The sequence below is a fragment of the Orycteropus afer genome, unplaced genomic scaffold (assembly GCF_000298275.1).
Source record: "Orycteropus afer afer isolate SDZICR_OR568_19922 unplaced genomic scaffold, OryAfe1.0 scaffold00174, whole genome shotgun sequence".
NCBI lineage: Eukaryota > Metazoa > Chordata > Mammalia > Tubulidentata > Orycteropodidae > Orycteropus > Orycteropus afer.
This window is the reverse complement of record NW_006921761.1, coordinates 4,875,504-4,887,895: the sequence shown is the minus strand read 5'-3', so window position 1 is coordinate 4,887,895 and position 12,392 is coordinate 4,875,504. Positions and strand designations below refer to the sequence as shown.

General features: G+C 58.6%; 2 protein-coding genes across 2 annotated transcripts in view; one reads left to right on the top strand and one right to left on the bottom strand.

The window, feature by feature from the left end:
* ENTR1 (endosome associated trafficking regulator 1) overlaps positions 1-2,936 on the bottom strand; it is a 7,046-nt gene extending 4,110 nt beyond the window's left edge. The window contains exons 1-4 of the mRNA XM_007947035.1: positions 2,867-2,936; positions 2,535-2,684; positions 1,039-1,107; positions 168-283 (exon numbers count right to left, since the gene is read on the bottom strand). Of these exons, the coding sequence (XP_007945226.1) occupies positions 168-283; positions 1,039-1,107; positions 2,535-2,684; positions 2,867-2,936 (405 nt within the window). The remainder of the gene's footprint in view (positions 1-167; positions 284-1,038; positions 1,108-2,534; positions 2,685-2,866) is intronic.
* Positions 2,937-3,195: 259 nt separating this feature from the next.
* Positions 3,196-12,126, top strand: PMPCA (peptidase, mitochondrial processing subunit alpha). The gene is made up of 13 exons (XM_007946932.1): positions 3,196-3,266; positions 4,299-4,501; positions 4,967-5,046; positions 5,305-5,387; positions 6,495-6,589; positions 7,250-7,350; positions 7,953-8,216; positions 8,814-8,906; positions 8,996-9,114; positions 9,195-9,285; positions 9,472-9,534; positions 11,669-11,813; positions 11,957-12,126. Exons 1-13 carry the CDS (start codon positions 3,196-3,198, stop codon positions 12,124-12,126), a joined length of 1,578 nt encoding a protein of 525 aa, XP_007945123.1.
* Positions 12,127-12,392: the final 266 nt, after the last annotated feature.

Genomic DNA, 12,392 nt, shown 5'->3' with positions numbered 1-12,392 from the left:
CGTTGGAGTGAAACAAAAGGACAGAGGACCCTTCTCCACGCCAGCGTTGGAGTGAAACAAAAGGACAGAGCCCAGGAAGGTCTGCGCAGCCTTCCTTCTTGCCCCACTGGCCTCTCCACCAACTCTGCCCACGGCCAGGGTCCTGGAGGACTGCACCTGAGTGTTACCTTGGAGTAAAGCCTACTGTTGGCTGTGTCCTCGTTGGCCAGGCCGAGGTCCTTGGCTTTCAAAAACTCTTTAAAGGAGAAGGGGTTCGCCTCCTCAGGTTCTTCTAGCTCATCACCTGAAATGAGCACAGGCACCCTGATTCTGCTGGAAGCCAAGGCCATCACAAGGACATGCCCACCTGAGACTGGGAACAAACGGGGCACACTGACGGGGGTGGACGAGACCCAGCACCACATCCACATTCCAGACCCTTCCCTCCTCAGGCCCCTTGGCGCCACACAGAGCTCCAAGACCTAGAGTCTTTAAAGCTGGACTTGGCCCTGTCCCCGCCCCCCACGGTGAGTGAGCAGACTGCTCTCGTGGGTGTGGGGCCACCTGCGGGCGGGATTCTCAGTGCCTCAGCTGTGCACGTCAGACACTCGCTGCTGGTCATCATTCTTTCTGGCCAGCTGCCCGAGACAGCCCTCCTCCAACACCTCCACATTCTCGTGACCTGACCACAGCCCCTCGGTGCCTGGAGGTTTTCCTGATTCCGCCACATACCAAGGACTGTGCTTAGTCACCTCGGGGTGACAGAGCCCCAGGGGCCTCAGCCTCTCCAGCTCCACACCTGAGGGTGAGTGAACCCCGTGTACCCCGGCCCCTGCGGCTCCACACCGGAGGGTGACTGGACCCCGTGGGCCTGAGCCCCACCCCACCTGACAGCCCAGGGTCTGCACCACCAGCCTCAGCTTCTCCTGCCCTCGCAGCCCTTCCCTGCTCCTCCTGGCTCCAGGTACACCTCCTGTCCCCTCTCAAACATGCCCCCCCCCACCTTGCAGGTGCTTTGCTCTGCGGCTGCAGGGAGAAAGGGTCACTGAGCGACTATACCTGCAAAGCGCGTCTCATGGGCTCCTGATGGACCGTCCTTAGCGCCTTTTCCCTTTCCGTAGCCAAAGTCTGTAAAGAGACGTCACCATCGCCATGGTCCTGGGAACCCTGTGCTCCTTGCTCGCTGGGTCTTTCTGACAGGGAGTTTCTATCGCAGCAGTCCTTGTTGTCTGGGGGACCGTGACTTCCACTGGAGTGGGGGGCCCTGGTCCCTGTGATTCCAGCCTGAGTCATGTGCTACCAACAGCCTCAAAGCTGTTGCTGTTGGGTCTATTCCAACTCTAGCAACCCCAGATGTTAGACAGCTGTGCCTTTCAGGGTTCTCAGTGGTTGTACTCTTCCATGGCACTGCTGGGCAGGTCCCACCATCAACTTCCAGGTGAGTAACTGAGCTCATAGCGTTTACAACACCAAGGGACCTACCCGTAAAAACCTGTTGTGTCAAGTTCATTCTAATTCATAGTGACCCTATAGGGCAGAATGAAATCGCCCCCAAAGTTTCCAAGGCTGTAGTCTTTATGGAAGCAGATAGCTAGGTCTTTCCTACACAGAACAGCTGGTGGGTTTGATCTGCTGACCTTCTGGTCAGCAGCCAGGTGCTTAACCACTACACCACCACGGCTCCTTCACGGACCTACCTGTAAACCTGTTCCCATTGAGTCGATTCAGACTCACAGTGCCCCTAGGCAGAGTGGAACTGTCCCAGAAGGTTTCCAAGGCTGTCATCTTTACAGAAGGAGCTCTGGTGGTATAGTTCTTACGGTACTTGACTGCTACCCAGAAAGCTGGCGGTTCAAACCCACCAGCCACTCCTCAGAAACAAGGTTGGGCAATCTACCTCTATAGTGATACCGCCTCAGAAACCCAAGGAGGGGTCTCTATGAGTCGGGTTCAACTTGTCGACAGTGAGTTTAATGTTTACACAAGCAAAACCCAAACCTACTCGACCTCCACTGAGTTGATTCCGACGCACGGCACCCCTAGAGGACAGAGTGGAACTGTCCCAGAGGGTTTCCAAGGCTGTGAGCTTTAAGGAACATCACTGCCTTATCTTTCCTTCACGGGTCTGAACTGCTGAACCAGGCTGCCTCATCTTCCTCCTGGCAGAGCAACTGGTAGGTTCAAACCACCAACCTTTTAGTTAGCCACCAAACGCTTGAACCACTGCGCCACCAGAGCTCCTTTCAGGGCCCTCCAGGGCCTCTCCGTGCCGCGCTGGGCAGCGTGGTTTTGGGTAGAACATGGGTGGCTTGGATCTGCTCGGACCCAAGGCTCCCCTTCACTTGTCCCGCCGAGCACACCTTTGTGCCAGCACTGTACTGGCACTGCCTGGGTTGGCCTCCCCAAGACTAGGCCGTGAGCTCCCGGCAGGTGGGGCTGCCCTCCACCCGCACCTCCAGCGCCTGGCACACAGGGGTGACCGGACGCATTGTCCAGCTGGCTGACGGACTAACGCTCTAACGCAGGGACCTGCTGGCAGTGCCCTCGTCTCTCACCTGTGTCTCCCACGGAAGCTAGCACCGGACTGGGCACATAACACATAAACGTCGGCCGAATGCCTAAGAAGTGGGAGTCCGGGTCCCTGCCACTGGGGCGCTCACAGTCTAGCTGGGGGAGACAACACCGGCGCTCAAAGAACGCTGGAACTGAAAACAACAACAAGAGCCACTCGCTGGGCGCCGCGCAGGCGCTCGGCGAGGCGAGGCTCACCTGCAGCTCGGTCCCGGGCGGCGGGCCGCCAAGAGGGCGCCCACCGCACGGAAGGACGCGCGGGCTGGGGCTCGAACCCACGCCCAGCCTCTCCCGGGCTTCCGCTCGCCCCCCTTACCGTCCGGAATGACGAGGCTGCGGGCTCGGGACAGCGGGGTGATGCCCGGGCGGCGCGCGTAGCCCGCCATCCTCGCGGGCCTGGCGGGGCTGGATCTCGCTAGCCCGGCAGCGGCGGCTCCATGGCCTCGGCCCCGCCTGGGCCGCAGCCCGGCTCGCCCGCCCCAGTCGCCTGCCGAGCGGCCGCCAGCGAAGCTCCGTCGAACTTCTCGCCGCGGCTTCCGCCCCGACCACCGGAAGCGCGCGCCGGATTCGCGCTGGCCGACGCAGGGGCGGGCCGCCGTGGGCGGAAGCGGAAATGACGCCAGAAGCGGTGGGCGGAGACACAAGATGGCTGCAATGGTGCTGGCAGCAACGCGGTTACTGCGAGGGTCGGGCTCTTGGGGTCGCTCGCGGCTGAGGTGAGCCGACGGCGAGCCAGGGGTCGGATGGGCAGTGCGAGTTCTCCCAGAGGCTCTGTCTCAGGTTTTCCGTCGCCCAGAGTCGAGGCCGATTGGACAGGCTTGGACTTGGCGACACCTGCTTGGTCCCCGAGGTGTCGGCGGTGCCCCACTGCCTCGCGCCTCGAGCCCGGGCCACGAGGCCAATCCGCCCCTTTTCTCCCCGACTCCTGGGTGCCCTCTGTCCTTCCCCTCTCCGGCCGACGGGACCCGGAGAGCCAGGATTCTGTCTGAAACTAGGGCCTGTGCCCTGGGCGGCTTTGCTATGTGCCACTGCCTGCTGGTACCCGATCTCTGAGCGCTGCCTGCCCCCACCGCTCCTCCTTCCCTTCCGCTTGCGCGCTGGCACGGTCTTTCAGGCAGCAAATGCGTGTTGAGCACCTGCTGTATGCCCAGCACTGTGCAAGGCGCGGGGATAGGCTAGCTTGAACAGCGCTCAGCATATAAAGAGAAAAGGGAAATTCACTGCAGGATGTAAGTGTTTCAGAGAAAGAAAGCAAGGTTCAGGGACGGCAGTTAACGGGAGACCCGAACCCTAGACTGCAGACAGTGATTTAACTTGGAGGTGAAGCGTTGGGGGTGGGCAGCAAGGCAGACCTGGAGCCCTCAGGGAATTGACCAGAAGGCCAGTGGGAAGGGAAGTGAGGGTGGGGCTGGAGTTGGGTTTGGAGATGAAGAGGAGACAAACCCTTTAGAAAGGAGGTCTTTTTTTTTTTTTTTATTGTGATTTGGGTGAAGATTTACAGAGCAAATTCATTTTCCATACAGCAGTTCACGTATACTTTGTCTCATGACATTGACCACAGTTTACCACAACACAACAGCTCCCCTCCCACCTCCTCCCCATTGTTACCTCTTCCCAGTGTCCATCCCTCCATGCACTCCTGCCCCCTGAGCTGTCTCCCTGTGTAGAAAGGAGATCTTAAAAGATAAGGGGCAGTCATCCCAGGGTCAGTGAAGTTGGTTTGAACTGGGCTGATGTCTCTGCTGTAGGTCTGGACCCGCCGCACACAGGCAGTTCAGTAGCAGTGGCGCCTATCCCAGCATCCCTCTCTCCTCCCCCTTACCCGGCGTACCCAAGCCTGTTTTTGCTACAGTCGACGACCAGGAGAAGTTTGAAACCAAAATTACCACACTGGAAAACGGGCTTCACGTGGCATCCCAAAATAAGTTTGGGCAGTTCTGTACTGTAGGCAGTAAGTACTGGTGGTATGTCCGGTGGTCTCCCTCGTTTTAACCCACACGTGCTGCTTTGGGTGCAGTTGTAGCTGGCACATCAGTTAGGAGTTGCACTCTGAGCAGAAGCACGTAGTACGATCTGAAAAGTTTCATGACCAAAATGTGAACGATGCTCATTTTTGGTGGTGGGGTTGGCCCTTTTTCTGCAATCGTAAGAACTTTCTGCCCCAAACGTATCTGTTATTTTTATTAACGGGAAATGTAAACATGGAGTCTTAAGAGCTGTGTTGTGGCGTGACTGGTGTGCGGTAGACTGCACGCGTCGTCCAGTGTCCAGCGTAAGGTGCCAGTGAGACCATTATCACTGCTGCGGCAAGCCCGTGGGAGGAGGGCCCGGAGAAAGCCTGAGCCACAACCTGGAGGGTTCTCTAGGTGCTTGCTGTTTTGACAGGTTGATGTCACCTGTCACCTTTCATTTCCAGTTCTGATCAACTCAGGATCAAGATACGAAGCAAAATACCCCAGTGGAATTGCTCACTTTTTGGAAAAATTGGCATTTTCGGTGAGTGGCCAGTTTGTTGAGGCTGTACTTGAGAAGGGTCCCATGTTGTCTCACCCCCCCCCCTTTTCTTTTGGAGGCAGATCTGAGTTTAACAACTGATTGAGCTGCTGAGTTAGTGCAAAGGAAAGACTTTTGTGTTAAAGAGTTTGTTTTCGTGCATGTTGAAAGTGAAGTGAACGTTCTCGCTCCTGACTTTGGGCTGCACCCTTGGTGGCAGTTCTCCAGGCTCACTGCATTCTCCTCTCTCCGACTCCCCAGTCCACCGCTCGGTTTAGCAGCAAAGATGAGATCCTTCTTACCTTGGAAAAGCACGGAGGCATCTGCGACTGCCAGACATCAAGGTAACAGCTGTTCCCAGTGAGCTGTGGCCTGGACGGGCTGAGCAGAAGTGGGTGGGCAGAATCCCCAGGGTGTGGCACTTGTGTCGGAGGGCGGGCTGTTCCCCGTCAGGTTGGTGGCTGCAGCTGGCACTGGAGACGGGTAGCAGGTCCTGCTCCCAAGATGGTTGCAGATGGGACTGAGGGTCGCACCCCTGGGGCGATCATGAACACGAGGGTGTCTGGGTCAGGGACATGCACTTGACCCTGTGTGGAGTGGGAAAGGGAGTAATAGGAGACAAGGTTGGAGCTGGTGCTGGAGGGGCTTGCAGACAGGAAGAGGCCGTGGGAGCAGCAGGTGCAGTGGCTCGGGCTGGACAAGGCAGGGCTCGGGCTAGAGCGGTAAGGGGTCTGATGAGCTGGAGCACGGGCGGGCAGGTTGAGGGAGGGAGGTCGGTCTCTGTGTGGGGGCAGCGTGTTCCCGTGGCAGACAAGGTCTGTTCACAGCCCCTGGCTCCCGGCTGCTCGTGAGTCAAATCCAAACTCTGGTCTCACTGCTCAGGCCCCTAGTTCTGGCCCCAAGAGACGCCTCTAGCCCCTGCCCCCCAGCACCTTTGTGCTGGGCTCACTCAGCTCCAGTGTGCACCCCTGCTTTCTTGAGCCCCTTGGGGCCCTCACAGCTGCTTTCTTCACAATAGTAGGTCCTACTAGGACCCTGGGCGGTCACTCCCTGCCTCCAGGGCCTGCTCTGTGGCAGGTGGCACCGGGGTCATACTCAGAACTAGACGTGCCTTCCCTGACAGCTCAGCTGTGAGCAGATCACGCGGTGCTGGTGCTGTGGGTCAGCGCTCTGCAGCTAGGGAACTCGTTCCTGCAGAGCCGTGTCTGCCTGCGCCACCCAGGGCCAGCACGCCGCCACGTCATTCGCTCAGGATTAACGACCCTCAGCTCGGGACTGTGCATCTCTCCTCCCAAGTCCACCTGTGTGCGCCGACCGTCCCAGCTGCTGGCTGGCAGGGCTGGTCCTTCCGAGTGACGAGACCCCCACAGGCACGCGGCTGGAGCAGGACTCGAGACGGAGGACCTGGCTGCTCTAGCTGAGCTCAGTGCTGGCGCTCTCTTCCCTTTCAGGGACACCACCATGTACGCTGTGTCTGCTGACACCAGGGGCTTGGACACTGTGGTGGGTGTGCTGGCGGATGCAGTCCTGCAGCCCAGGCTGACAGGTGCAGGCATGGCCCGGGGGGGTGGTGAGGATGGTGGGTGGGGGTGCTGCATGTGTGAGCAGGGACCACGGTGTGGAGATCTGGGTTTGCTGACGATGGAGACCCAGTGAGGAAACAGTGCTGACGGTGAGAACTCCCTCCCTTCGTGGAGAGCACCTCCCTGTGGCCTCTGACGCTCCTGGGAGGTTGGTCTGCTGCGCCCCGGCTTGAGCTGTTCTACGATGGTGGGGTATCTGGTCCCCGGCGGGAGTGTCCCCGCTGGGCTCGTGGAGACTGGCCGGGTGCTTGGCAGCCGCATGGCATCAGCCCCGATGGGACTTGGTGTTGCCGCGTGAAGTGTCCCCCATCATCTGTGGCGCCGTTTAAGCATCTGAGTGTCGCTATCGTGACCTCGCAGCAGCACTGGGACGGATGTGTGTGGCCCCTCTGGTGCCTTTCAGAGGCAGACGCTGAGGCTCAGAGTAGCCTGGAGCACTGCACGGCAGAGCTGGGCCAGCGGGCTGACTCCCCAGGTCCCTGGGGCCGCAATGCCCCGGCCGTGCTTGGACCCAGAAACCAGTCGGTGGCAGTGCAGCACACTGAGCCTTGCCTGGCACCAGGGTCCACACGCCCCTTGACTCTGGGGTGCGGACTGAGCTGTGCCCTCGGCTTTCTTTGCAGATGACGAGATGGAGATGACGCGGATGGCCGTGCAGTTTGAGCTGGAGGACCTCAACATGAGGCCGGACCCAGAGCCGCTGCTCACCGAGATGATTCACGAAGTGAGAGACACGTGGGCCCCCAGCTGTGGGCAGTAACTGGACGGGCTGTTTGCCCCCAGTGGCGTTCTCGTAGCTTACAGGTGCTCACGGGCTATTCTGAATCCCAAGCTTGCTGCTTATATAAGCTTGGAAGTTAAGAGGCTGTTTTCCCTGGTAGCGTAAAGGATAAGGTATTTGGCTGCTAACCAGAAGGTCAGTGGTTTAAACCCACCAGCTACTGTATAGGAGCAAGATGGGGCACTTTACTTCTGTAAAGATTTACAGCCTTGGAAACTCACCATGGGTTGCTGTGAGTCACAGATGACTCAACGGCAGTGGGTTTGGTTTTGGGTTTGTGGTGTCTTTATTTCTTACTGTAGAGTAACCTTTTGTTTTATCCTTTTTTTGTGAATTTTCATCCTGGGGAGGTTGTTGTTAGTGTCCAACAAGTTAGTTCTGGAGAGGTGGGTTCTTAAGAGTTTCCACTGACACGTGACTCTACACCTGCTGAGCTGTAAGGAGAGGACAGGCTGAGTAGGATCTGTCTCAGAGGCCTGACTGTCACTGAGGACACAGGGTCGTGTTTTTTGCAGTCACTCGTGTTTATCTTGAACCCCCCTTAGGCTGCTTACCGGGAAAACACAGTGGGCCTGCACCGCTTCTGCCCTCCAGAAAACATAGCGAGGATCGACAGGGAGGTCCTGCACTCCTACCTGCGGAATTACTACACACCTGACCGCATGGTGCTGGCTGGGGTGGGCGTCGAACACGACCACCTGGTGGGCTGTGCCCGGAAGCACCTCCTGGGCGCCCAGCCAGCCTGGGGGCACCAGGGGGCCGTGGATGTCGACAGATCGGTGGCACAGTACACTGGGGGCATCGTCAAGGTAACGTGTGGTGGGGAGCCTTGGGCCCAGGCACGGCCTCTGCTACTTTCTGTCTCGGGTGCATTTCTGCGTTTATTCTAAGGCCTTAAACGTTCCTGGTGCACTGCTCGCTTTATGTGGGCACTTCTTAACATTTGCGCTCAGCACAGGTCATGTCCATGTCTGCAGGGCCGCAGTGCAGGCTGTGTGTCCATGCCCATAGGGCTGTGGGGGTGGGTTGTGTGTCCATGTCTGCAGGGCTGCAGGAGTGGGCTGTGGGTCCTTGGCCACAGGGCCATGGGTGCTTTGTGTCCGTGTCTGTGGGGCCAAGGGGGTGGGTTGGGTATCCCTGTCCACAGGGCCGTAGAGGGGCTTTGCATCCGTGTCCACAGGGCCATGGGGATAGGCTGCGTGTCCCTGTCTGCAGGACCATGGAGACAGGCTGCATGTCCCGGGCTGCAGGGGTGGGCTGTGTGTCAGTGGGGTATTAGGATGACCCCACCTCAGGCCACTACTGCCATCTGCAGAGGGTTCCTGTCTGACCGTGAGCCGTGCTGGTTGTGGAGCTCACAGCCTATCTCGCTCACTTGGGCCACACGCATTTCTTATTCCCCACAGCTGGAACGAGACATGTCCAACGCCAGCCTGGGCCCCACCCCAATCCCGGAGCTCACGCATGTCATGGTGGGCCTGGAGAGCTGCTCCTTTCTGGTGAGCACTGGGTGTTGGGTGCGATGGCAGCCTGCCATGGTGTCGGGCAGGGCTGGGCTCCTGCTAAGGTTGCCCCTCGCCTCCTGCAGGAGGACGACTTCATCCCCTTCGCGGTGCTGAACATGATGATGGGTGGCGGCGGCTCCTTCTCTGCCGGCGGGCCCGGCAAGGGCATGTTCACCAGGCTCTACCTTAACGTGCTCAACAGGTGGGGAGCGGCCTCTCGGGCCGGGCTGTGTGACTCCAAGCCCCATGAGTGACCACCTCAGTGCCCTGTCTTCCCTCCAGGCACCACTGGATGTACAACGCCACGTCCTATCACCACAGCTACGAGGACACAGGCCTTCTGTGCATCCATGCCAGTGCGGACCCTCGGCAGGTGAGCGGCCCCCCACCCGACTCAGCTGTGGGCCTCGGCACGACCATGGCTCTGCTGCAGCTCATGCCCCCAGAGCAGGGGCTGCTCTCGGCTTGTTCAGAAAGCCACCCCGCGCCTCAGTTCCTGGGCTGAGACGCCAGGCTCGGTCTCAGACCGTGTGCCTTACCCGCACACACTTTCTGGCAGGTTCGCGAAATGGTGGAGATCATCACCAAAGAGTTTATTTTGATGGGTGGCACTGTGGATGCGGTGAGTAATACGGGCTACTCTGCATGCTTCTGTGTCGCCGATAGGTGGAGGGTGCTTAGTGGGTGCTGCTGCAACGCGGGGGGGTACACGCTGGCCCAGCCTCTGCTGCAGCCCCAGGTGGCAGCCAGGACAATGTGCCGCAGCAGCACAGCACATGGCTGACCCGTCCCTCCTGGCGCTGCTCTGGGCATGTCTGTCTGCTCTCCTCCTGGGCCCGTCTGTCTGCTCTCCTCCCGCACTCGTCTTTGCTGAATGACGAAGCCGCCGCCTGCAAGGCCTGGTGGTGGATCCCAGCAGCATCTCCTGTGAGTGCCAGCCACTGTTCGTCATGGTTTGTGGCTGGACTGCAGCAGCAGTGAGTGTAGTCCCGGCTTCGCCATCTGTCTGGGCCTAGGTGCCTGTGTTTACTCATTTCTTAGTGTTTGGTGCCTCCCTAGGCCAGGCAGATAGATGAGTTACACCCACTGCATGTTCCTAAAACTGTACGGGGGCAGCCGCATCCTCCTCTGACTTCACACGGGAAGACGGACTCACCATCAGCCACCCAAGGCTGATTCCTATGAGGAGAAGCCAGACATGCTGCCACCCTCCAGCCCTTTTACCAACTCCGGCACCACCCATCCCACCCACAGCACTCACTATTTCTCTGCTGGGTTCAGTAATTCATTGCAGTGATCATGCAGAACTGACAGACAACTCTTACAATTACGTGGTATATTAGAGAAGTAACAGGCTATAATTCAGGTTCAAGAATGCTTAGGATACAGTTCTTAAGTCAGGACTGTCTCTCCTTGGCATGCCCAAAAGTACATTTCTCTCTGGCCCTTGGCCTCTCGGCCTGGCCTCTGCCCTGCTTGGGCAAGGGTCAGAAAGCTTTTCTGACTCTGCCGATAGGTATACCTACGTGCACCCCACTCAGGCAGCAAGCCTCCTGCCCAAAGGCACTCAGCTTTCTTGCTCTGTGGGCTGGCAAGCCTGCTGCTCTGTCTTGTGCTGGCCTCTCGGTTCTGCTGCTGCAGTCTCTGCTGTCATCTCGGCATAGGAATTTTGAATGCTTTTTGTGTGAAGTTGCACAAGGTAACAGCTGTCTTAAGGCAGGAGCTGGTTGGTGTCTGAGTAGCAGCATGTCAGGCCCGCTTGACAGGCAAGCATTGGCCACCCCAGGCCCGCTGGTACTGTTTCTCACCCGCTCCTCTCTGAACCCCACTGGAGTGAGCTTCGAGAGAGAGTTCTCTGGGACCCTGAGGTTTTCATTGGCAGTCTGGTCAGAGGCTTGTGCGGTGTTGCTCCTGGGGTTGGGGGGGAGCCCCAGGGGCTGAATGGGATTAGCTTCCTGGTGATTTTGCAGCTGAGGAGTTCGGTGTGTCCCGTTTCAAACAGTAGGACTTTGTCTATCACATCTGGTGAAGGCCTGGGGGTACAAAGACAGGAGTGCTGGCCAGCTAGCCAGCTTGCTTCCTGTGGGAGTTAGATTGTGTGTCAGCTGGGCTGGGCTGTGGATCTGAGAGGCTGGGCAGCTGGAGGTAGTTAAGCCCCTGATGGGATTGTAATTATTTCCATGATAGAGTCTGTGGTGAGCACCGGATCAGCTGAAAGGGTGTTACCTTTGGGGTGTAGCCTGTTTGTAGTGTATAAAGAGGATTCAAGAAAGGACTCTAGCTTTAGAGGCCATTTTGGGTCCTGCGTTTGGAGTCTTCATCTCTAGTTCCTGGACTTGAGTCACTGGCCTGCCGTGTTGCTTGTTGATCTTGGGACTATTCCATTTTACCTGCTGACCTTGGTTCGTCAGCCTTAGCAGCTACGTAAGTTAGGAGATGGCCTCTAACTCCAGTGGGCCTGGAATAGGAGGCCCAAGACAGAGAGGCCTTCCCCCAGCCCCTCGAGCCGGTATTCTGAGTTCAGACGTCTAGCCTCCTAAACTCAGAGAATCAATTCTACCTGCTCATGGCACGCCTGCTGTAGGAGCACTACAGAACCCAGACACGTCCCTTTCAGCATTGGGTAAACGGAGGGGCTCTCCTAGGATGCTGCATTGTCACCACCAGCTGAACACGTCTGCAGCTGGCCTTGGTGATGCATCCAGCATCGGTCGTGGGGAAAGCTCTGACCTTGGCTTTGAACAACCGACCCTCAGGTGGAGCTGGAACGAGCCAAGACCCAGCTCATGTCCATGCTTATGATGAACCTGGAGGCCCGGCCCGTGATCTTTGAGGACGTCGGGAGGCAGGTGCTGGCGACCCGGTCTAGGAAGCTGCCCCATGAGTTGTGCAGCCTCATCTGTGAGTCGGGCCGCTGTGTGCTGGGGGCAGCTCCCATGTGGGCAGTCACTGCCAGAAACTCACGTTCTCCACCAGGCTTCCTGTGGTGGGAGGTAGCAGTGCCTGCGGAGGGCATCTTCCCTGACCAGTCTCTGCTCCACCAGGTCATGTGACGGCAGAGGACATCAGGAGAGTGGCTTCTAAGATGCTCCGCGGGAAGCCTGCCGTGGCTGCGCTGGGTGACCTCAGTGACCTGCCGACATACGAGCACATCCAGGCAGCCCTGTCCAGCCGCGACGGGCGCCTGCCAAGGACCTACCGGCTCTTCCGGTAGTGGCCCAAGACGGGCTTGCGGGTAGCCGCGGGGCGTCACTGCCTTTCTTGAGGGCTTGACTGAGGGCAGATGTGGTCTGAGCTCACAGATGGCGCCAACTGCAGACTCTGCTCCCAAAACAGCACCCCTCCCCGTCGCCCATCACCCAGTTCCCAAAGACCAGCACCTGCTCCCCGCTGCCCACTGCCCAGCTCTCGAAGAACGGAGCCTTCTCCCTCCTGCCCGGCTTTCAAGAACCAGCACCCCTCCCCGTTGCCCATCACCCA

Coding starts and splice junctions, on each gene's coding strand:
- PMPCA (XM_007946932.1), top strand. CDS start 3,196: ATGGCTGCAATGGTGCTGGCAGCAACGCGGTTACTGCGAGGGTCGGGC. Junction 3,267..4,298: donor TGGGGTCGCTCGCGGCTGAG/GTGAGCCGACGG, acceptor TCTCTGCTGTAG/GTCTGGACCCGCCGCACACA. Junction 5,388..6,494: donor TGCGACTGCCAGACATCAAG/GTAACAGCTGTT, acceptor CTTCCCTTTCAG/GGACACCACCATGTACGCTG.